The sequence below is a fragment of the Lynx canadensis genome, chromosome A1 (genome assembly GCF_007474595.2).
Source record: "Lynx canadensis isolate LIC74 chromosome A1, mLynCan4.pri.v2, whole genome shotgun sequence".
Taxonomy (NCBI): Eukaryota; Metazoa; Chordata; class Mammalia; order Carnivora; family Felidae; genus Lynx; species Lynx canadensis.
In genome coordinates, this window is record NC_044303.2 from 139,541,268 (window position 1) to 139,567,511 (window position 26,244).

A 26,244-nucleotide genomic window follows, 5' to 3' on the forward strand; every position below is an offset into this window, starting at 1 on the left:
TAAATGGGCATTAAGGAAGATACTCCTGAAATCATTGCTTCACTATATACTAACTAATCTAGAAGTAAACTTTAAAAAATAAACTTACAAAAAAAATAAATAAATAATAAGAAAATTAAAAAAATAAAATAAAAAGAAAGTGCTTTAGTATTTGTTTTGAGCAATTTTTCCAAAATATTTTACACCTGGGTTTCCTTTAAAAAAAAATAATAGTTTCATGGGGCGCCTGGGTGGCGCAGTCGGTTAGGCGTCCGACTTCAGCCAGGTCATGATCTCGCAGTCCGTGGGTTCGAGCCCCGCGTCGGGCTCTGGGCTGATGGCTCAGAGCCTGGAGCCTGTTTCCGATTCTGTGTCTCCCTCTCTCTCTGCCCCTCCCCCGTTCATGCTCTGTCTCTCTCTGTCCCAAAAATAAGTAAACGTTGAAAAAAAAAAAATAATAATAGTTTCAGACTGAATTAAATGGTTATTAATTCAAAGTCTGGTATAAGCACACCTAATTTCATTGTTATCTGGTGGATGAGAGCCAAAACTTAAAAGTGGGAAAGAACGAAAATAAATAGTAAGGAGGTAATACAATTAGTAGAAAATTGCGGAAGGTGCTAAAAGTGGTGGACAACCGGCACTTGAAAACTCCAGGATATAATATTTAGTTAACTACCAAAACAAGCAAAACTAGAGGCCAGGTCACCGAGGAGAGAAGGAGCCCAAATGCGCATGAAAAAGGAAGAGAAGCACGCTCCTGGAATCAGGTACTGATCAGAAACACTCAAAGAGCAATGTTATACCCTTTAACTGTGTGCCTTTCATCTAAAGCAAAGCTCCAAATAAATAAGTATAAGCTAATATGTGCTCCAAATGCCTATGAGCTAGTTCCAAACTTGATCAGACCAAAAAAAAAAAAAAGAGCTAAATCTGGAAGGTGTGAAATGTAAAAAAGACCAAAAATTAATCTGAGTGTTCTCTACGAAAGGTCTTCCGGTCAAGGTACAGAACAGGCCGACTTTGCTATGTGGTGGGTATATACATATACACAGATCAAGCAAGTTAGAGCTTTGTGGCTTCAGTACCTCCAGGGAACTGAAACAGCAGGAAAATAGGTAAAGCAAAATAAAGTGGCACCCATCTTTTAGGAATAGGGTATAGCTAAGTCTTAGGATCAAAAATCCAAACTTCAGGGGTGTCTCGGGGGCTCAGTCTTGGTTAAGTGTCCAACTCTCAATTTCGGCTCAGGTGATGATCTTGCAGTTTGTGAGTTAGGGCCCCACATCGGACTCCAAAAGGACAGTGCAGAGCCTGCTTCGGTTCTCTCTCTCGGCCCCTCCCCTGCTTGTGCGCTCGAGCTCGCTCGCTCTCTCTCTCTCTCTCTCTCTCTCAAAATAAATAAACTTTAAAAAAAATCCAAACTTCAGAAGATTAACAATTTCAAAGCTAAGTTCTCGAAATATATTGTTTTTCATGGTAATTAGCAAAGCTGCCTTTAATAAATCAGGCTTAATCACTTGTGTGAGGCAGACAGAGGCCATGCATTTGGTCCACAGGTAGACAGTGGTTTTAAAAGGAGCCTGTGATGGTGACAGCAGCAGGAATCAAACAACCACTTTAAATTAAGGGAAGGGTGATAGGTACTAAGGAAGGACTTGTGATAAGCACTGGGTGTTGTATAAGTGAGGAATCACTGAACTCTACTCCTAAAACCAATATTGCACTGTGTGTTAACTAACTAAAATTTAAAGGTGGGGGGGGAGGGGAGAGGGAGAGAGAGAAGGGCATGGTAAGAAGTCAAGACAGCCAAATCAGAGGATCAAAGTACACCTCTCTTGGGGCGCCTGGGTGGCGCAGTCGGTTAAGCCTCCGACTTCAGCCAGGTCACTATCTCGCGGTCCGTGAGTTCAAGCCCCGCGTCGGGCTCTGGGCTGATGGCTCGGAGCCTGAAGCCTGTTTCCGATTCTTTGTCTCCCTCTCTCTCTGCCCCTCCCCCATTCATGCTCTGTCTCTCTCTCTGTCCCAAAAATAAATAAACGTTGAAAAAAAAAAAATTAAAAAAAAAGTACACCTCTCTTTACACATATGTGTACAAATCTTACCCTCTGTCAAACGTTTATTTTTGTTTTGTTTTTTTTTTCAAAAGACTTTCCTAACAATCCTCTTTTACATAGAAAGGTAGAATCAAAGTACTCCTAAGAAATAGTAAGTAAAATCACCTCAATTTAAACTCTAAAGAGTAATTTAAAAGGATACAGATACAGTTGGGGTCTAAAAAGGAAGCTTCCATAATATGTAGTTTAAATAACTTTTAAAGACTCACCTGTAGGCTTAACTGAATAAAACCCAATGGCCTCTCCTTTCTTCCACAGAATCTTAGCGTAATCAGTACTGCTATGGCACAGGAATGGTATCTCATTTCTCTCCATTTCCTGTTTTCTATAAATAATTCGATTCAGAACATACAGTACCACTCTCTCCCCAAGAGTTCTCACCTGGAAAGAGAGTCAGACACAGGCACAACAGTTATGATATGCATTCAGAGATGTTATCCACCTTGCTCCCTGCTTCCACACCTCATACTGGCATGCACAAAGCACTTTAAATACACTAATAATGATTTCTTAAACTTATCATCACAGTAAAAGTGGTGATAAGAGTAACCATTCATGCCAACAACAATCCATTTCTATAGACACATAGGCATGGAAATAGTGCCTCTCAGCAAAATTCTAAAACAGGAAAAACTAATTTCCAATGTACCAATGATCTAGCCATCTCTTCCTTAGCGCTCAAGTGTTTTGTTTCTGCTACCAGCTGCCCAGACCCAGGCTACTTCTACTGCTTCAGTTCTTTTCACCCCATTCCAGTCTCAATATTAAATAAAAAAGAAAAAAAAAAAGAAAAAAAGAAACCTTCCTGTTATCCTCTAGATCTTTAAGAATCATTACCTTACTTGATGAGGAAATCCATAATTATGTTCCTAGGAAAGGAATCTCTCTCATTTTTTCCAGGTAAAATGTTCATTTAACAGTCATGTCTATAGTTAAACAACTATAAGAAACACCCACCTCACCCCACATACATACCCACAGACCCTTCTGCCAGATCAGATGAGTGATGACAGTGGTACCAGGCAAGTCTGATAAAAAACAAACTTGGGGCAGTCACAGAATGGAAACAGAGCCTCACTTCCTACATGCAGGGTTACATGGTCACAGGGACCACTCACCAACTTTCTGACATCAAACAATGGGGTTTTCCTCCCACAGACATCTTTCACCACTAAAAACAAGAGTACTTACTACCCATAAGGTATTTCTCCTCAAGTCTCCTTGAAGAAAAACAAGAGTGCCCTATAATTAGGTGAGTGAAGAAAAAAAGCATTAACCCATATACCAACACTCCTCTCAAAACTAAACAAAAACGCTTAACTATACTACACAGTAGGAGAGGTCAGATACCAAACAACACACGAAATGACAAAGCTCACTTGCTTTCCAGGCAACCCATTCCTTCCTTGAACAGCTCTGACCAGTATATAATTCTTTTTTATACTGAGTTGACTATAGCCAAAGACTGTACTTTGATACTCTGGAGCCATACAGTCTAAAAATAATTGAAGAGAGCCATGACATTCCTCTAAATTCCTACCACAGGAACATAGGAACGAATGAAAGCAAGGACTGATCTAATGCAATTTTGGGTACTTTTGCCATTCCAGTTCTCACTCTTGAAATGCTCCAGATCCTTATCATCTCTCTTCCCACTGGGGCTTGAAGATACTACAGACATAAACACTGAAGATACTGTTAAAACAATCGGGCTTTGCTATATAAACTTCAGTTCTTGTATTAGCTTTTTTGTTTACCTTCATTTTACTTCTAATTAACTAAAGCCCAATCGTTTTCATATGCGTTGTTTTAGCTTATTCTTCACGGTGTACATGTGCAGTTATTTTTTTGAACCTATGGGTAACTACTTTTCATCATGTTAGATCCTCTTTGTTTCTTAATTCTGCCTTTCACAGCCTGGTTCTCCCATTCAGCACTGTGGCATGCAGAATTCAGGTCATCTATGTCTTCCTCGAAGGAAATGAGAAGATGGTGACGAGGACACAAAAAAAGGGACAAAGCCTGGAAGTATGCTAGTGAGGATCTCCCTTCTATTCCACTGTGTAGAGCACTTGAATAGACCACCTGAAATGGGCCTACTGATAGGCAAGGTTCCTGGTCAGTCTCTCCTAGAGACAGAGAACCTAAGCAAACACACGGAGGGAACTAGGTTTTTCTCTACCCTATACGGAAATCAGAAGCTGAAGCCAATACAGGTAACTACCATTCAAGTAACCCATAGAGACTCACTCTTCATCACTCAATTCTCAGATACATTCAGAGCCACATAAAACTGAGGAAGCCCAATCAGAGTACCAGCTTCATCAAAACAATGAAACTTTAATCATCTAATACAACCTGGTCATATTAAAATGGAGAAGTGATCAATAACTTTAAGAACTATCAATGTTTAATGGGAAACAAACTGTGAAATGGCCTCATAAGAAACACTTTTAAATAAAGGATCTTGTTACCTGCTTAAGCCCTTCTCTAGAAGGGACAGATGTTTTCACAATATCATCAATAGCCCACCACTGATCAGCAAGGTAAAGTGCCACAGCTAAAAATAGAATAAATGATTATTAACATTTAAGTCTTATAGCATACAATATTACTATTTGATAAGGTTTATATAGATAAATATATCTACACTTTATAATACAATGTGGCCCCATTTATTAAGAAAAAAAAAAAAAAAAAAAAAAAAAAAGGTACCTGTGAGTGAGTCCTCAGGTGCAAAGAGAGCAAGAATTTTCTCAGTCTGATCTCCACCATAAAGAGGTACAAAGCCTACATTGGACAGGCTAATAGGAATCTGAAATGACAAGTGAGTAAAGATTAGTGAAAAGTCTATTAAGAAAATATAGGACAAAAACAACATGCTTCTACCAAAATATTAAACTTTTCCTACATTAATGCTAATTATGTAATTTCATAGAAGGGATTTCTCGTGTCAAAAAATTATATCAGACTTCCCTTTTGCAAGAATTTTATTATCTTCGGGGACAAAAAACTAAAGTTTATTTCAATAAATATTATTATTGTACTCTAGCCACAGAGACGAATAAAAACAAAGGCATGATATGGGTACATATAAACTCATTAAAAAAAGACACTAGTTTATTATCTGTTACACAATTTCACGGGAAAAAAAAACTCCATTTTATAGTAAAAGACATCAGACAGGTAAATCAGTTTTTCCAGTAAGACACATGATATTCTAAGATTTGCCTACCTTCATTAATCTGACCATAATTCCCCACTTACAGATGATACTACAATTCAGATAATTATAAAATACTGGTGCTTTACAAGAAGAGACTTGAAAGATTCCCTTAAACATCACTTACTAGAAGAAAACTACAAGGGCTATAAAGGTTAGAGAATTTGCCTACCATCTAGTTCACAGTGAAATTCTAACAATTCCAAGTCTAATTATCTTTCTTTCACAATATATCATGCTTACTAATTAGAAAGCTTGATTCTAGTACTTTAGGAAAAGGAAGATCTGTGGTACAAAAATGTGCAATTTAGTGTTCTGATTTTTCTTTCTTAAAAACCTTCTAAAACCACAAATTCTCAATCTACATTTAGTCAGCTCAAATCCCGTAACCAGTCTCAGCAAACTGTTACACAACTTACATATAATTTTAAAGGCATAATGTAAATATTAAGCAATAACCTGTAGAGTGTGTTTTTTTAAAACTTGATCATACTGCTATACTAACAAATCAATATTTATTCACTTTACTCAATAGCCTTTTGATAAAAATTTCAAAAGTGAGTAGTTAACATTTTAAAAAGTAAGCAGATACGATTTCACATACAAACTCAACTGAAAAGACTGATAACAATCACCTTAGCACACCTTACCGTGATATTGAGAAGAGAAAAACGTTCAGGGTTTTCAGGGTCGCCACACCTTAGATCTGACATGTAATCTTCAGCAGAATTTTCCAATTCTTCATGACTGCAATTATCCAGCATATCCACAGGGAATGCCATCCTCTTCAACAAACAACATGGAACAAATGTTTCAGAACATGAAATGTTACCTTTCTTTACTCATAGAAAAAAAAATTTTATTGTAACACCACACTTCAAGGAAACTTCATTTTCACTATGCCAAGACAGACAACAATTTGAGCCCACTGATTGCAAATGTATATCAAACAATAAAACTGTTAAACGTTCATTTGTAGTAAAGCAAGCAATGAAATAGAAATTAATCGGGGCACCTGGGTGGCTCAGTCGGTTGACCGTCTGACTTAGGCTCAGGTCATGAACTTGCAGTTCACGAGTTCAAGCCCCATGTCTGGCTCTGTGCTGACAGCTCAGAGCCTGGAGCCTGTTTCGGATTCTGTGTCTCCCTCTCTCCCTGCCCCACCCCCACTCATACTCTGTCCCTCAAAAATAAATAAACATTAAAAAAAATTTAACATGGGGCGCCTGGGTGGCTCAGTCGGTTGAGCATCCGACTTTGGCTCAGGTCATGATCTCGCAGTCTGTGAGTTCGAGCCCGCATCAGGCTCTGTGCTGACAGCTCAGAGCCTGGAGCCTACTTTGGTTTCTGTGTCTCCCTCTCTCTCTCTCTGCCCCTCCCCCGTTCATGCTGTCTCTCTCTCTCTCTGTCAAAAATAAGTAAATATTAAAAATTTTTTTAATTTAATATAAATAGAAATTAATGAATAATTCCTTAAAATGATAAAAATATATTTATACAGGTATAGGATATACATATTTACATATAAACACACATGCATATATCATCCTATACCTGCCAACATTTAAGCCACTGTAAAAGGACAAACACATAGGAACTTTTGGGAATAACAAAACTGTTCTACAATTGGATTATAGTAATGGTACAACCCTACAAATTTATTTTAAAAATCACTGAATTGTACAGTTGCAGTAGGTAAACGTTACAGCATGTAAATTACATCTCTCATATATATAGCTATTAAAAAAAAAACCCAACACTTTAGTGGGGAAACACTAAAGCCAAGAAAAATAAGGACACTACTACTATATAAAATTATATATGTATCTGTCAATGCAATTAGATGAGAGAAAGCAATTAAGGCATAACAATTCGGGATGGGTGTGAGGGTTGCAGCAGAAGACTATTGCTACCTCAATTTGCAAATAATTTATTTAATTGAAAAATCCCACAGAATTAATGGAAAAATTATTCCAAATAATACGAAATTATAGTCAAATAGCAAGATATAAAATTAAACATATAAATCAAGCCTTCATATTTACAATAACCACTGGTAAAAAATAATAATGAATGGGAAAAAATGAGTAAAAATAGAAAATAAGATCCCATTTAAACACCAAAAATTAAAATAGGCTTAAATTTAACAACAATAAACAACAGGAAACCTATTTAAGTCTAAAACATTACTATAAGAAACAAAGTGAACAAACAGGAAACACAAACCATATTCTTAGAAAGGATGCTTCACCACCAAAAAGGTATTAGTCCTCCCTAAGATAATCTATTAATTTAATGGAATCCTAATGAAAATACCTTTAGGGTTTTATTGTTTCCTGAGGGAAAACAAGTTATAAAGTTAATTAGAAGAAATAAATAAGCAAGAGTAGCTAGAAAAATCCTGAAAAGGCAGAGCAATGATTGGAGAAAAGTATGAACCCTGTCAGATACTAAAACACATAATTATCAACAATAACCAAACTATGGAGAGAGCCCAAATGTCCACTGACTGATAAAGAAGATGTGGGGTGGGTGGGCAGGTGGCACGCCCGCATAGAATGGCATATTACTCAGCCATCAAAAAGAATGAAATCTTGCCATTTGCAATGACATAGATGGAGCTAGAACATACTATGTCAACCAAAATCGGACGGAGAAAGACAAACACCATATGATTTCACTCCTACATGGAATTTAAGCAACAAAACAGATGAACATATGGGAAGGGAGTAAAAAAAAAAAAAAAAAAAAAGAAAACAAACCACAAGAGATTCTTTAACAATAGAGAACAAACTGAGGGTTGACGGAGGGAGGTGGGTGGGAGATGGACTAGATGGATGATGGGTACGAAGGAGGGCACTTGTGATGAGCAGTAGGTGTTGTATGTAAGTGAGGAACCACTGAATTCTACTCCTGAAACCAATATTGCACTGTATGTTAACTAACCAAAATTTAAATACAAATTTAAAAAAACAAAAAAGTTATCATAAAACTTTTAGGGGCACCTGGCTGGCTCAGTCAGTAGAGCACACAACTCTTGATCTTGAAGTTGTAAGTTCAAGCCCCACACTGAGCAGAGTCTACTTCTAAAAACTAAAATAAAATAAATGACAAAAAGGGGTGTCACCTAGCTGGCGCAGCAGATGGAGCATGTGACTCTTGATCTCAAGGTTGTAAGTTTGAGCTCCAACTTGGCTGTAGAGATTACTTAAAAATAAAATCTAGGGGCAACTGGGGCGCTTAGTCAATTAGGCATCTTTTTTTTTTAACGTTTATGTATTTGGGGGGGGGGGTAGTGCAGAGAGAGGGACAGAGGATCCAAAGTGGGCTCTGCACTGACAGCAGAGAGCCTGACATAGGGCTCGAATTCACAAACCATGAATTCATGACCTGAGCATAAGTTGGATGCTTAACTGAGCAACTCAGGTGCCCCACCCATCTGACTCTTGATTTTGGCACAGGTAAAGATCAGGCCTGCTGAGGATTCTCTATCTCCTTCTCTGACTCTCCCCTGCTCATGCTCTGTTTCTCTTTCTCTAAAAATAAATAACCAAACATGAAAAAAATAAAATCTAAAAAAAACAACAGAAAAAAGCACCATACTATTAAAACATTAAACAATGTGATGACAAGCATATGAATAGACAAACCAATGTAGTAAGATATGGAAATATATCCTAATACCTATGGAAACTGAGTATATGATTAAGGGGAGCTACTTCAATCAGAGGAGGGCAAAGTTTTTAATAAGGTAGTATTATTTCATTGGTCTTAGAGTACGTTTAAAACAGACAATTTTACCCATCTTTGAACTTCTTATATCTGAAATCATACAGCAGGCTCTTTGTTGCATTAACTCTCTTCACTCAACATTACTTCTGTATGAAACATCAATATTGTCGGTTAGACCAGTTAATTTGTCCCTTTTATTACTATGTAGTGTTCCATCACACCAAATACAGTTTGTTTACCTATTCTACTACTGATGGACAGCTGAGCTACTATGAATATTTGGGTATGATTATTTTGGTAGGGATACATGCACTCATTAGTGTTAGGTCTGTATACCTACAGTGACCAATCTTACTAAAATTAAGATGAGCAGACATATGCATTCTCACGTGATATGACAAGAACACTGGACCCAAATCTAACCAAGCCATTAGACAAGCATGAAATGAAACCTTAAGTATGCAGCCATCCATATTTAGAACTCAGTTTCTTTAACAGAGAATGGAGTTTTAAAAAAAGAGTGGAAACTGATGTAAATTAAAAGAAATTTAAGAGCAGCACCTGGGTGGGTCACTTGGTTAAGTGTCTGACTCTTGATTTGGGCTCAGGTCATGATCTGCCCCTCATCAGGCTCCACAACGAGCGTGGAGCCTGCTTAAGATTCTCTCTCTCCCTTTCCCTCTGCCTTTTTCCCGCCACTCATAAAAAAAATAAATACAACTCCATTATAAATAAATAAATAGAGAGAGAAAGAGAGAGAGATAAATGAAATAAAAAGAAAAGAAAACTTAAGAGACCTGTCAGATGCATTGTGGAGAGGATGCTTATTTGTGTACTCTTTAAAATCTCCATGATAAAAAGTCAAATAAAAAGTTACAATCTACGTCAAATACTGAGCTACCAGTTCTTTTGTTTTTATTTATTTTTTTTTAATGTTTTCCTTTTTGAGAGAAAGACAGAGCGTAAGCGGGGAGGATCAGAGAGTGAGGGAGACACAGAACCTGTAACAGGTTCCAGGCTCTGAGCTATCAGCACAGAGCCTGACGCAGGGCTCGAAGCCCTGAGTGGTGAAGTCGACGAGTGTGAAGTCAACGCTTAACTGACTGAGCCACCCAGGCACCCCTGGAGTTACCAGTTTTTAAAGGAAGTGTAAAGTTAGTACAGATAATTTTGTTTTAAAATTTTCCTATTTTATATTTACCCAAAATAAAAACTGAAGAGCAGAAATGCTCTATTTGTCAATAACTTCTTCAGTTTTGATAAAGGAAAATTTAAAAGGGGAAAGGCAGAAGAAAATCAACTGAGAAAATAGAAGTTACTTTTCCCTGAAGTGACCTTCAGATACGTTTTATCACAACAAAAGTATTAGTAGCCAAGAACTGAATATCTAATGGAAATATGAGATAAACACATAAAAGACAGGACACATACAGTAACAATTATATATAATTAAATATATTTTTCTGAAGTTTGAAGATATGAGGATAATGAGAACTTACTTTTTTTTTTTTTTTTACCATAATCTGAAATCTTGATCCTAAGAACTTTAAAACTTGGTGCACACATGACTGGGAACCTAATTTTATTCAAATAATTTGTTATTGTATTCAAATAATGCTGTATATTTATATATTTAATCAAACTGATTTTTAAAATCAAAACCTAGAAATAGAACACACCAATTCAGCCCATCTGTCAGCAAATGTAAAAGTCTAAATAAAGGGAGAAAGCAAGATAAATTTGTGAAACTATTGACGAAAGCAATCCCACAAGATTTCCAGCCAATTTTTAAAAAGGAAAAATAAACCTAAAGATTTTAAGACAGCCCAACCAGGAGCCTATATATAACTAAGATGGTGGAGTCTGAAAAGGATCATAAAATAAAACAGCAATACTTAAGCAAGCTTATTTGTTAGTTTGAGACTATCTTTTTATCTCTGTCAAAGTCAGTATGCAAAAGCAAACTAAGGAAATACATCATTACATTCTATAGTCCGATCTAACTATTCTAATGAAGATTAAAATTTTAGGTCAAGCTAAAAACACAAAACAAATGGTCAATAGTAGATGAAAGACACATAATTAGGACACTAGTTAAGAGAATGTATAACTGTTTTTACTTACTTGTAGACAAGATTCCAGCCTTATATCCATGTAAAGCATTAAGAGATTTTTGTTTAAGTTTATTTATTTATTTTTGAGAGAGAGAGAGAGAGAGAGAGAGCGAGCAGGGGCAGAGAGAAAGAGGGGCAGAAGATCCGAAGGTGGCTCCGAACCTACAGCAGAGCCCAAAGTGGGGCTCAAACTCACGAACTGTGAGATCATGACCTGAGCTGAAGGCAGACACTTAGGCAACTGAACTACCAGGCACCCTAAGAGACATTTAATGGTCCATACCACTGACTAGACAATGCTCAAGAAAGATTACTATTATACCATTTCCCTTAAACCAACTCAAAAGACTCTGTTGAAAATTAGCTACCAGAACAAGCTATGTATGAATGAAACACATTTAAAAATTTCATTTGCTGGGGGCACCTGGCTGGCTCAGTAGGTGAAGCCTGTGACTCTGGATCTCAGGGTTTTGAGTTTGAGCCCCTTGTTGGGTGTAGGGATTACTTAAAAATAAATCTTAAAAAAAATTTTTTTTAAGAATAAAAATAAAAATTTAACTTGCTAACAGTAATTAGAATCTGAAGAATCAAACAGGGGCATCTGGGTGGCTCAGGTGACTGAGTGTCCAACTTTGGCTCAGGTCATGATCTCATGATTCGTGGGTTTAAGCCCCACATCGGGCTCACTGCTGACAGCTCGGAGCCTGGAGCCTGCAGCCTGCTTCGGATTCTGGGTCTCCCTCTCTCTCTGCCCCTCCCCTGCACACGCTCTGTCTCTATCTCTGTCTCTCTCTCTCAAAAATAAACATTAAAAAAAATGTTTTTAATAAAGAGTGAAACAGAAGTTAATGTCTGAAGCCTGCTACCAAAAACTTAATTTACAAGTTTAGATTTAGATTTAAAGTCGAGACAAAGAATACAAAATGGACACAGAATGAAAAGTAGTCTTGACGGGACACCAAGTTTATAGGTGATTTTCTTTTTCATCTGTTACTATGCTATGGTTTTTAAAAGATTTTAAATGCTAATGTCATGTTTTAAATGCAGTTTTTTGGTTTCATTATTAAAAAGACAACAATTCTATCAAACAGGCAAAGGAGGTTATCTGAATAAAGAACCCAAGATTATAGCCTGGAATAAGACAATTTTAGGGCAATAACCAGTCTTAGAGAGGGCTTAGTTTCTCATCTAATACGGTTCAGGTAAAAGTCATGTGTCTGCCCACCCACTAGTCCACAGCACACTGAGACTGAAACATGTGCCACTCTCTGTAAGCCATTGAACTTTCCTCTTGTGTTGCCCAACCTTCAATAATTTGCATACCACCACGAACATTTCCCCCAATGTGTTAAGTGCCTACATCACTATTCAATATATTTCTCAAGTGACTTCTTCTTTTCTTTAGTTTTCTTTTTTATTGGGTAAGCTCTACACCCAATGCGGGGGCTTGAACTCTTGACCCTGAGAGCAAAAGTCACATGCTCTACCAACTGAGCCAGTTAGGCGCCCCCCAATTTGCTTCTTTAAAAATACACACACCTCTCATCCTATTTCCTCCCCTCTGCTTTTTTTTAATTTAGTAAAACATGCATATAAAACGCAGCATTTTAACCATTTCTAGATTTACAATTCTGCAGCAGTAAGCACTGCAGTAAGCATACAACACCGTTGTATAAACATCACCGCTGTTCATTTCCACAACTTTTTCATTATCCCAAAGAGAAACTATGTACCCATTAAACAATAATTTCCCATTTCTTCTTTCCCCGGCTGCTAATAACCACCATTCTGTTACCTGTCTCTATGAATTTGCCTATTCTAGGCAATGCAATAACTGTCTCTTAGCATTTGGCTTATTTCACTTAGCACAATGGTTTTAAGGCTGCATGTTGCAGCATACATCAGAATCTCAAGCCACTTTTTTTTTTTTTTCAACGTTTATTTATTTTTGGGACAGAGAGAGACAGAGCATGAACGGGGGAGGGGCAGAGAGAGAGGGAGACACAGAATCGGAAACAGGCTCCAGGCTCTGAGCCATCAGCCCAGAGCCCGACGCGGGGCTCGAACTCACAGACCGCGAGATCGTGACCTGGCTGAAGTCGGACGCTTAACCGACTGCGCCACCCAGGCGCCCCTCAAGCCACTTTTTTAAGAAATATTTTATTCACCTGTAACTATAAAACCACCCATATGATAGATCAGATTACACGTTTTCCTATTCAGCATTAAAATTTTTAACTACCATCATTTAAACATTCACCTCAAAACCACTTAAGAGCATCTCCTAAATCACCAGTAATACATCAGTGCATTTTAGAAAACACTGCACTATAGGTATAGGACTAAAGACAAGCACAACGTGACTAAACTAATTAAAGTGTAAAAACAAATTTATTACCCTTCATTCTTAAACCTTTGTAGACTACAGTCTTTAAACAGAAAAACACTGCTTCTGGGCTTATTATTATTATTAGCCAAAGATTATTCATACACACACACACACACACACAAACACAAAACGGAACAATCATGTGTTCCTGTAGTCCTACAAGTTAAATACTCTGAAATTTGCAGAAAAGCATTACTAGGGAGAGAAATTTTACTTACAAGTTGTCATTTCTGAATACAGTTTAAAAACAACCATAGTTTCATAGTTTTTAGTATGAAAAGAATTAGAAAGTATTTCTCTAATTCCAAAGGTGCATATACATACACACACACACACACATACACCTCTTCTAAAATGTTTTTGTGTTGCAAATCTCTCCTTAGATCCATTACTTTTATTACTGCTTGCTTTCAGTGTTCAATTTTATTGACTAAATAATCACCTGATAGTATTTAAATGAAGACAGAAACTATTATACATCAGTTGGTTAACAGCAACAGGTAATATTTACTGAGAAGGGACCATATACAAGACTTTAAAGAGAAAGCCACAGCCACATTGGATATATAGTGAGATATTTCTACCAGCTTCAATCTATACATGAAGAAACAGAACGTCATACCACTAGGAGGGCTAGAAGAATAGGTACAATGAGACACGCCTCCCAATACAATTATTTTTACTCAATATTCAAAATCATATTTGTCATGGTTATAGGAAAGCTCCTTTTGAAAAATACTGCAATAATTATCTTGTTATTAAGTATTCTATTCACCTATTACACCAGAAAGAGCAATTGGAATTGGAATTCTATGACCATGGTTCCTGGGTCAGCTCTGCCACTAGCTAAGTCAGTGACCCTGGGCAAGTTACTTACCCTCTTCAGGCTTCTGTATTCTCATTAGTAATGTGATGCAACTGGACAGGATAATCCTAAGGACCTTTTCACCTCTAAATGTTTGTAATTATTTAGAAAAAATACTGGTTAAGACTTTAAATTACTAGCCGTATGGCGGTTCTGCTACAGTTTAGAGGCAAGAGAAAAGTGGTAAAGCTCTAGACAGAAATATAGGTTGCTATGATAAATCACTCACTTCTCCCTCTTTTTTGTTGTTAAGCTTCTGTTCTATGTTACATAACTGTAAAGCTGTCAGATCAAATTTTGTCAAGCACTTTATGCTCTGCCCATGAGATAAACCAAAAGGGCTAAATAGGTTCTACATGAATGAGAAAGCTTAGTGTTGCCTTAAGCAAACTAACTCATCAAAAAATTTACGCAGAATGGATAATGAAGTGTAAAAAGTGTCCAAATTAATTTATAAATTAAGCAAATGTTATGCTCATTAATCCTGGCTAACTTGTATAAAAACACAATACTAATACCTCTTACGTAAGAATTCTAAGATGCCCATCAGCTACTTCACATCCATCTTTTAATAATTCTACCCCTTTTCCCTAAATTATTACATAACTATTTAAGAGAATGAATGTTCTAAGGAAGAAAATATGAAAAAGAAAAAACAAATTGCTACAGTTGTGATGGTTTTCCCTATTTAAGGTCAATCACCAGATGTCAAATATACACTTTAAAAGGGGGACTGTATTTTCTAAATTCAGTTCCTAAATTCCTTCAAAATTCTTCAACGTTTATTTATTTTTGGGACAGAGAGAGACAGAGCACGAACGGGGGAGGGGCAGAGAGAGAGGGAGACACAGAATCGGAAACAGGCTCCAGGCTCTGAGCCATCAACCCAGAGCCTGACGCGGGGCTCGAACTCCCGGAGGACCGCGAGATCGTGACCTGGCTGAAGTCGGACGCTTACCGACTGCGCCACCCAGGCGCCCCTCCTTCAAAATTCTTATAATTATTTTACTTGGGGGCTTGAGGGCGAAAGGAATATCAAAAAAATATATGGACATTTTAGAGCTGAAAGAGTTCTTAGAAAAAAAAATAATTATCGCAACCAATCCAAGTCATGATCCTGTTTCCCCAACATTGAAAATAGGTTAGGTATCCAAGCAACATAATCTGTAATGCTCTCAACGTTTTACACAAAAAGCCTGTTCCTGAGCCTTATTATGATTCTTCTCTTGATTCTTCCCTTTTTTCTAACATCCTTTTCTTCCCTAACTCACCTAGCCGCTGTACATTAGCTCAACAATCTCTCTCTTTTTATTCTTCTCTCCATCCTGCCCTACACAAGGCTCTAAATCCTACATTAATCCTTCTCCAGTGTTAGAGCTAAGGTTCTGAACATGACAAAAATGAAACCAGTGAGCAAAGTGCTCCAGCTATCAAATCTCAGATAGGCTCAACACTGTGCACAAATCCATTTCTGTCCTCTGAGAAAGGAAAAAGATTTGATTACCTATGGGTGAGGACTGTCCGCAAGTTTATGGTTAACGGGGCACAAAGTTAAAAAGCATTCATACCTGTTGCTTGTTTTTATTTTAAGGAGGAAGCAAAATCATCTTCTGAAGTAACCATCACTGAGCCAACAACGGACTGTGTGCCTATTCTATTCAAAACACTTCCCATGTATTCCCAGAAATAGTTGTTATCACAAACCCAATGAGTGAGGAATTTAATTACCTTCACTTGCCAGATGAGGAAACTAGCTGAGTAGCCTGTTCAAGGGCACACCCTAGTTAAGTGGCAGAACTAGTATTTATAATCCAGGCAGTCTAGCTCTGAGGCCTGTTCTTTTATCACAACGCTGTGTCTAAAAGTAGAACCTTTTAGGAGTCCTATTGTAGTTAAAGATTGATTGCATATATCAGGAGAAATATTACTAGTTTTCTTTCTAAGAATTAGTTCTCTCTTCACATCTAGGAAGACTGTCCTAGATCTAAGAAATCATTTAAACATGAAAATGTAATCTCTCTTGGATGCATGTAAGTGACAAGATTTGGTTTACGTGCCTGCATCCAAACCACAAGGGAGAGAGAACGTGACTGGAGCAGGGGCGGGGGGGGGGGTGCATATTCTATCCCGGGGAGGCAAAACAGGACTCTTGGGCTGAAATAAGATTCATAAGCAAAAATGAGTCAGAACACAAAATACTAAATTTTACCACACCCAAGAACGGATACTCAATTCTTAACTATCAATACATTTTGAGCAAGATATAGAGAGAGCTGGGGCACCTGGGTGTCTCAGTCGGTTTAGCATCCCACTCTTGGTTTTGGCTCAGGTCTGATCTCATGTTAGTAGTTCGAGCCCATCGGGCTCTGTGCTGACAGTGCAGAAGCCTGCTTGAGATTCTCTCTCTCTCTCTCTCTCTCTCTCTCTCTCTCTCTGCCCTCCCCTGCTTGCTAGCTCCCTCTCTCTCTTAAAATAAATACTTAAAAAAAGTAAAACTACTTATACTGCTCAGATACATATGCAAAGAAATAGAAATCACCTGTAACTGAAGCTTCCACTTGAATGACTACATGTTGTACTGCAAAAAGAATAGATTTGCCTCTAGAAGACGCCAGCAGCCACTCCGGTACCTCATAACCTGGATTCTGTTTCTATCTCACAGAAGCAGTTTACAAAACTCTGGGAAGGGCGCCTGGGTGGCTCAGTCGGTTGAGCGTCCGACTTCAGCTCAGGTCATGATCTTACAGCTAGTGCGTTCGAGCCCCATGTCAGGCGCTGTGCTGACAGCTCAGAACCTGGAGCCTGCTTCAGATTCTGTGTCTCCCTCTCAAAAATAAATAAGTAAATATATAAATAAACAAGTAAAAATCTCAGGGGGAAAAGCACAATAAGAAGGATTTAAATAAATGCACCATAAAATTTGCTTTCATTTCAACATGAGACAAACTAAAATCCTTTGACCTAGCTTCTTTACCACGTAACAGATCTAATTTTATAACGTCTCATTAAAGTTAGCAGGAGTTTGGCACAGTAAAACTCAAGGACACGAGCAATTGTTAAAAACAGGAGTCTCAACAAAATGCACAATGTTGTAGGTATCTTTGACATAAAGTATCACAGAGGCTTATCTCATTTAAAACCATAAAGAAGACTGATGTTTTCACTTCAAAGAAAATACACCTAGCCCAAAGAAAAAGCAACAGCCAAACCAAACCTGGTGTTTAATACTGGCATACAATTTAGGAAATATGCTGCCAAGTCACAATCACCACCCCAGCCCCTAATACTTTCACTACACAACTAAGAAATGTAACCAACGGTTGCCACTGTGGGCAGAGGAGCATACCAACTTGGAAAAACGGCAGATTCGGGACCACAGGCTACCCACGCCTCTTTCCCTCCAGGCCTCTCCAACTCTGCACTTCCATCCGTGGCTCCATGCACCTGTTCTCCCACGCCTCCTGCAACCTCAGGTGGGTTTGCTTACCCAGATGAAGTAAATTGTTTTCTTGCCTCTCGTGGGCAGCACACCCCGGAGAAAAAGAGGTAAGTGATAGTAGGAGCCTTCCTGTCTGACTCCGATCCATGTTTACTAAATAAATGAATAAATGAACGACTGAACAAAAGTTTGTGTAAACAAATCACACAGCGGTGCCAGGAGGAAGAAACGCTACGGCTGAGACATGTACGGCTCTGAGGCTAGATGAAAAGCTATCCATGGACCTTCAACAGTGATAGAGGGGAAAACCCTCTAAAAAGACGGAGCATACTACGTGGAAGCCAGAAAACATGTTGAAAATGGCGCATTGGATTTACCAAGAGAATTGAGGTATATTAGAAGTAGTGGTAGAAACACAAGGAAAATAAACCCCGTACAGAACATAAAAGGCTAAGAATACCAGACTAAAGAGTCTGAACTTTATTTGGGATGCAGGAGGCAATTTAAGGATCTTGAGCAGGAAAAAGACATTTAAGTCAGACAGTTGTTCCCACAGCTTTAGGTAGGATAGATTAATAAACAGAACTAAAGGAGACAAGTAGAGAAACTCCGACAAGTACCTCACGCATACTTCTTTTAGTATACTTACCACAGGTTAATGTGATTTTTCTTCATTTGTACTACCAACCTCAGAACCCCAGGGAAGCAAAATCCACTTTTCGACACATGAAAAGTGGGATGGGTAAAATTATCTACTGCCTCTTCTGACCAATAACTTGTGTCTATACCTGATTACTTGGAGAAAAAAGACAGGAAAAAATGTCTTAATTTACAAAAGGGTAGTATCAGCAAAAATTCATTTATAATTATTTTTAAAAGTGAAATGTGCGGGGCGCCTGGGTGGCTCAGTCGGTTGAGCGTCCGACTTCGGCTCAGGTCATGATCTCACGGTCTGTGAGTTTGAGCCCCGCGTCGGGCTCCGTGCTGACAGCTCAGAGCCTGGAGCCTGCCTCGGATTCTGTGTCTTCCTCTCTCTCTGACCCTCCCCTGTTCATGCTCTGTCTCTCTCTGTCTCAAAAATAAATAAACGTTTAAAAAAGTAAATAAATAAAAATTTAAAAAATTTAAAAATAAAAAAAAAAAGTGAAATGTGCTTCCCGATGATGACAGAACTACCATTTATTGTTTGTTTGCCTTTCACCAGGCGTGAGCTTAACACTCTACACATCTTCTCTCACTCATTCCTCCAAAAGACCCTCTAAGGCAGATATTCTTAAGTCTCCCAATTAGGAGCCTCAGGTGTGGGGAAGTTAAGTAAGTTGCCCAAAGTCATACCGCTATTAAGTGGCAGTCAGGCTCTAAACCTACGCAATCGGTCTCCAAGGGATTTAAGCTGGGGGCCAGGTTCCCAGGTCGAGACAGAAGGCCAGTATGACCCAGGATGTATCTGATCGCACAAATATCACAGAGTACATCAAACTATTGTTTAGTCACTCTGTAGGAGGAAGATTTTTTAAATCTTGCAATATTCTCTCTTCAGATGTTAGATGCACTGTATCCAGCATTTTTAAATGGTTACTACACAATACGAAGCCAACCGTTTTTTTTGTTTGTTTAATAAACACATATAAAGAGAGTCTCTGCTTTATTCATAATCAGGAAAACGCAAATTGGGATCACAATTAAATACCATTTTGTACCATTTTAGATTCTCTGTCTCCCTTTCTCTCTGCCCCTTCCCTGCTCATGCTCTCTCTCTTTGAAAAATAAACACTAAAAAAGTGGTACCATTTTGTACCCACTAAATGAGCAAAAATTAAGAAATCTATTCGTATTTTTTTAAGATATCTATTCATATTAAGTATTGGGACAGGTAGTGAATCAACAGGACCACTTAAGATACACTGGTAAGAGTGTAAACGGGTTCAAATACTTGAGAAATAATATGGTATCATGTATTATGTTGCACAAGTATACAACCAGCCTAGAGACAGCAAAGTGTTCCAGGAAGCATGCATGAAAATGTTCTGAGCAACTCTCTTTGCAATAGTAAAAGAGAATAATCTGAGAAAAATCTTGAGAATAATCTGTTAGGATAGTGGATAAGTCATGTAGTCAGTGCAGCCACATCTCACAATGGGCACAGAAAGTTAATGGTGAGTGAAAAAAAATTCAGGCCTCAGAGAACATAAATCCTATGAAATATCTTTTAGAAATTCAAAAATAAGAAAGCCAACTGTTTGAAAAGTTAAAAACTAAATGGGAAACACAAAAACTGACAAAGTAAAATGCCTACTAAATATTTATTTAATTACTATACAATAGAGCTAAAGAAAAAATGAAATTCACTAAGTGGCATTATAGTTCCTAAGTTATTCGTTGCTGATGGCCAGAGACAAGTAAGACCTTGGAATTTAGATGACAGTAGACTCAAAATGAACCATGAGCAAGTTTTTCTTAAGTTAAAGCCAAAAAACCTTAGGATGGTGCTTCTTTATTAAGGTTATGACTATCCAGATCCACAGACGGAAAAGTATCCCTGCACTTTTCATGGGTCAGACAGCATCCACTGTTTTTGATTCCACTCGGATGATCACATTTTAAGAAAAATCACACTGAAAAACTGGAATGCCTGCAATGGAAAGCCACCAGGATGGCAAGGGACCCAGACACCATGGTACAATGGATGAGGAACAGCAATGAGGAGAATTAGTGAAGGGAAGTCTTGGGGAAGGGAGGCCAAGAATGCTGCCCTTCAAATATCTGAAGAGTCAATACCCAGAAAAGAGAAGAGTTAGTTATTTGCCTGTATCTAAAGGGTAAAAAGAATGGGCCATGCTAACAATAAACGCTAGCCACAAGTGAATTATACCACATGAAAACCAGCCAACTAGCTAATCAAAGACTACTGTTAGTTATAGCTGGCACGTTCCAACACAGGACAAGGGAAACTTTTCTCGGCCCTTCTGCAGGTACAGGTACAAGAACATCCCGTCTCCATCCAAGCCAGTGTCAAAGTTCTGGAAAGGAGGGCCAAGAGCCCACAGACTTCAGCTGAGTGGTCATTTGTACATGAAACTGTAAAACCATATGAATCATTTTATAAAACTATGCTTTTTTTTGGCCATTCTGAGAAGATACTCAGATATAAAAAGTTTGTATTCTCCAAACAAAATTTATTCAGAATCACATCAATTTCTTTTTTATGGTTTACAAAATATTATCGATAAATCTCAGTCTTAAAATTAATTTCAAGCACTTTTATTTTTTTAATATTTTTTTAGTGTTTACTTTTCAAAGAGAGAGAGAGAGCATGAGCAGGGAAGGGGCAGAGAGAAAAGGGAGACAGAGAATCTAAAGCAGGATCCAGGCTCCAAGCTGTCAGCACAGAGTCCAATGCAGGGCTCGAACTCAGGAACTGCAAAATCATGACCTGAGCCAAAGTCAGACACTTTACCTACAGAGCCACCCAGGCACCCCTGAAGTAGTTTTAGATATGCATTATATTCTAAGGCCAAATATCAAGACTTCAAACATGTGCTTGCTTTTTGGTAAATTTAGCTATATTTTCCATCATGAGCATAAATAATTAATAGAAAACAGGGCCACATTTAAAATTAGAAGACAGGTTCTGGGATGCCTGGATGGCTCAATGTGAAGAGCATTCAACTCTTCATCTCAGAATCATGAGTCTGAGCCCCATGTTGGGTGTAGAGATAACTGAAAAAAAAATAAACTTGAAAAAAAAAAGATACGTTCTTCATCTGGAATCCACAAAAACTACAAAAGGTTTAAAAGGCTTATACATTATCCCATGCAGTACAAAATCTCCGACTGACAAGTGGTAGATCACAATTTTGAAAATGACAATTGTTGCCTTGAAACATAGCTTAACAAAGTGTTGTATTGAACACAGGGTAAAAAAAGATAATAAAAGAGAGAAAGATGAGAAACACTGAAATTGGTACTAAAAATTATCCTAATTTCATTGATAATATTAATAGCTCACCTTTAGATACATTATCACATTTAATTCTACCGACAACATTTTAAGACAGGGTCTCTTATAACTACCTTTTAGAAGAGGAAACTGAGGCCCATGTATCTTAAAAGGCAGCTAGAAACAGCAAATCCAGGTTTCAAACCTATTTGGCTTGAATTGCAGATTATTATACTGCCTCTGGATAATAACTACTGGTAAGTGAAGAATCAGAGTTAGGTCCTCAGGTATTAACAAACTTGAAAGCACTACTATGTACTGGTATATGTGTAAAATATTTTAAACTATAAAATTAATAATACGGGGGGGTCTATTTTTTCAATTAAACTTTTTTTAAATTTTTTCTTTTTACATTTATGTATTTTTGAGAGACAGAGTGAGACAAAGCATGAGCGGAGGAGGGGCAGAGAGAGAAGCAGACACAGAATCCGAAGCAGGCTCCAGGCTCTGAGCAAGCGTTCAGCACCGAGCCCGACGCGGGGCCCAAACCCATGAAACATGAGATCATGACCCGAGCTGAAGTCGGACACTTAATCGACAGAGCCACCCAGGCACCCCTATTAAACAGTTTTGTTTAAGTTTATTTATTTATTTATTTGAGGGTGAGAAAGAGAGTGTGAGCAGGGGAGGGGCAGAGAGAGAGAGGGAAAGAATCCCAGGCAGGCTCCTTGCTGTCGGCCCACACCCAACACCAGGTTCAATCCCACCAACCATGAGATCATGACCTGAGATGAAATCAAAAGTCCGACGTGCAACCAACTGAGCCACCCAGCCCACCCTGCTATTACTCTCTCTTAAGGCCTCCAATAACCTCTCAACTCCCAATTCAATGAATTAGTTTCATTCTCACCTGACCTTGATTCAGACCAAACCCAACTGACCATTCTACTGCTTATAAGTCCACTCCCCACCATCCCTGTCCCTGGACAACACTCCAGACAATTCCATTTCTTAGTATTCTTCCCTCCTCAGTTTCTTTCGGCAACTGAACCCTCTCCACTGTACAACCCATAAATGCAGGGGGTTTCCCCACACACAAACATGCAATCTGGCACTTCTTTTATTATTTTTTGGCACTTCTTTTTAAAAATGTAATTTACTGGGGATGCCTCGGTGGCTCAGTCGGTTCAGCATCCAACTTCAGCTCAGGTCACAATCTTGCGTTCGTGGGTCCAAGCCCTGCATCGGGCTCTGTGCTGACAGCTCAGAACCTGGAGCCCGCTTTGGATTCTGTGTCTCCCTCTCTCTATGCCCCTCCCCTGCTCATGCTCTGTCTCTCTCTCTAGAAAATAAATAAGCATTAAAAAAATTTTAAGATAAAATAATAAAAAATAAAGATTAAAAATGTAATTTATTAAATTGACTTGTTCCTGATTCACAGTTGCAAAACTTTGTGTGCAGTTAGATTTTAAGGAAATCTTTAACATTTTAATACACAATACTTCACTATAAACTCCATGAAGGTGAGGTCTACTTGTTTTCGTGTCCTTTTTTTTTTTTTTTTAATTTTTTCATGTTTATTTGAGAGAGTGAGAGGCAAAGCACGAGCGGGGAGGGGCAGAAAGAGGAGACAGAGAATATGAAGCAGGCTCCAGGCTCTGAGTTGTCAGCACAGAGCCCGATGCTGGGCTCAAACACTTAACCAACCCAGCCACCCAGGCACCCCTTGTGCCCCTTAAGGTACAACAGACACTCTGTGTTTTTTGTTGAATAAATGAAAACACCCTTCGGTGTAGCCTAAAATTAACACCTCACTGGAGCAGGTAGTAGCTAAAATGATACATACTTTTAAAACATGTGATGAGTCACAAACTTTCTGGACAAAGAATAGGTGGGACTAAATGAGTAGTTCCCTCCTACAAAGCAGATAAGATCTCATACCAGCCCTGAAACCGAATGAGTCTAATTATTTAGGTTATCTTTAGTAAATTATCAGCTTTTCCCTGATTATTTTTAAACCATGACACCTTTTTCTTAATAAATTCAACCTCCAGTAATTTTGTTGTTGTTGTTGTAAAGAACTGTGAAATGCCCTACTACCAGTGAAGTATGCCAAATTTAGAACTTTAATTTCAGGGTTAAATATACAACGGATCAGAAGCCTAATGATGTGTGACGAGAAAATCATCTCAAACACAATAACCATGCAATTCCTTTTTCATTTCAGATTCACAACATCTTAGAAATGGGAAGAACCATGATGGTTTTGTTTCACTTCCTAGTCAACTTACAATCCTTTCTACAGAACCCTTGACAAATATTTTTGCCTGAATACTCTGCCTGAATACTCAATCTTCTTAAATTCTAATTACCTTTAAAAAGAAAATCTCTGCATTTTTAGGCACATTACTGAACATAACACATGTAAGGGTTTGAAAAGGTTAGATAAAAGCTAATGGAGAAAAATATTGAAAGGCCTTTTTCCTTTTCAATTTCTCAAATATTGGTAACATGATGCTCGAAATCTCCAACTACGTTAATTCAAACTGGAGTTAATAAGGCCAGTAGCACCAATTCAGTGAACCTCTGTAACCTGTGCATTTACAGAATTAATTTAAAGGTGCAGACACTGTGCCTGCTCAGCTGAACGTGCTGGGAGGAACAATCTCGTTCCCCACGGACCTAAGACACATCCAATCGGGGCACCTGGAACCCCTAGAAAACAATCGGTGCTTCCTTAAGTTTCCTAAAAAAACAAGACTCATCTCTCCATGTCCGAGGTCCCTGTCACCTCCATAATTCTCCTCCTGGAACACGTCATTTATGAGAGGCATGACATTTCTGCTAGGAAAGGCCCATGATATGGAATTACTTGTTTATAAAGAATTAATGGAAGTCTTCAACTATTCAAAAAAAGTTGAGAGTAATTTCATAAGGAGGGTGGCAATGACATTTTACTCTCAAGAGCATCTAATTATAAAACACTTTGTTTTCTCCAATTCAAGAGTTAAGTCCTTTGACATATACTATACCTTTCTTAGGAAATGATACCGTTTGTAATGAGTCTAATACTATTTTGGACGAATCTCAGGTGAGACTAATTTGAAACTTTTCAGAACCTTAAATCCACAGGTAAAGCACCTCTGGATACCATAATCACTCGTGCAGCAGGCTAGTATCACCAGTCATAACCTATTTCTAAATTCCCTAAGCCAATCCTCATCATAAATTCAAAAGAGGAGGCTACTATGACACCTACAAGCTTTCCTTCAAAGACTCTTTATCTTTGTACTGTTAAGTCTTACCACACATAGATGTTTCCCAGGTTCCTCTCACTATTTCATTCCCTGTCCAAAGCCCCACCACCCTCAACAGGAAAACTCGGTCTGGTCCGCAGACCAGAAAAATCTTTTCTCCTGTAGGAGAAAAACAAGCTATAGTTTGCAAAGATATCTGGTACACCTTACATGCTATCAATCTGCCAATGCAAACATATAATAATACATGGTACAGATCTATTTTGGTGATTTCCCTCCGAGCCCAAACGTGTGTATTATGCAACAGCCACCATGCCAGGTTTTAATCCCTGTCTGTGATGCACTGATAAAATACAAACGGCACAAGTATAATCCACTAGGTACTCAAACACATTTGCCAGAAGATAAACAAAACAAAATTACCAAATTCTGAGGAACCTTGAAATGACAAAGTGCCTAACAGTTCTGAATACAATTACAACTTTTCCTTCCCGTAGTCTCTGAGTAACCTGCTCGCTCAGCCCCAACCCCCTCAAAAATCCTCACACTTCAGCATTTTAATTGATGTTTCCAAAGGATCTCTCCAAGGGGGAAGGGGGCCTGCATCAGGTGGTTATTTTAGAATCTACTCTAATAATCTAAATAACCTAAGATACCCACACCAGTTTCCAGAATCGAGTCAGAGGTTTCATCATTTCTCCCAAAGGACAATAATAGGAGTAAATGCAATCCAGATCCCCGAGGCATAAACAACCCAGGGCTCGATGCTTCACCCACCGATCTCCTGGGGCACAGGCCTCGAAAACTGCACAATGGGCGGCTAAGAATTAGAACAAAATTGCGATGCCCTTCATTCTCGAAGAGAATCTATACAGGATCTGCTCCAGAGGTTCAATGCAAGGGAGGTGGGCAGAGCATCTCCGGAGGCCACCTGCGTGGCTGAACCCGAGCCTAAACGCCTCGGCGCGCCGCCTCACCAGGTCCGCTTTCCACCGAGCCAGGGCAACGGGCGAGCGCGGCCAGGCTCCAGGTGGGGCGCAGTGGGAGGGAGGGGGCTCGGCACGCAGCAGCCGGGGAGCCGAAGCCGATCCCAGGCCAGCCAAGGAAGAAGGCGGCATTCCCTCACACAAAATGGTGGCGCTGACGCGGAGGCCCGCGCACCTGGGGACGCGCCACACGCCCCTCGGGG

At 38.7% G+C, this 26,244-nt stretch overlaps 1 protein-coding gene across 1 annotated transcript in view; it reads right to left on the bottom strand.

Moving 5' to 3' along the window:
• The window catches only part of FAM169A (family with sequence similarity 169 member A), a 70,242-nt gene extending 44,199 nt beyond the window's left edge, over positions 1 to 26,043 (bottom strand). Inside the window, exons 1-5 of the mRNA XM_030323045.2 lie at positions 25,833 to 26,043; positions 5,970 to 6,104; positions 4,812 to 4,911; positions 4,571 to 4,656; positions 2,306 to 2,477 (exon numbers count right to left, since the gene is read on the bottom strand). Of these exons, the coding sequence (XP_030178905.1) occupies positions 2,306 to 2,477; positions 4,571 to 4,656; positions 4,812 to 4,911; positions 5,970 to 6,101 (490 nt within the window). The 5' untranslated portion in view covers positions 6,102 to 6,104; positions 25,833 to 26,043. The remainder of the gene's footprint in view (positions 1 to 2,305; positions 2,478 to 4,570; positions 4,657 to 4,811; positions 4,912 to 5,969; positions 6,105 to 25,832) is intronic.
• Positions 26,044 to 26,244: the final 201 nt, after the last annotated feature.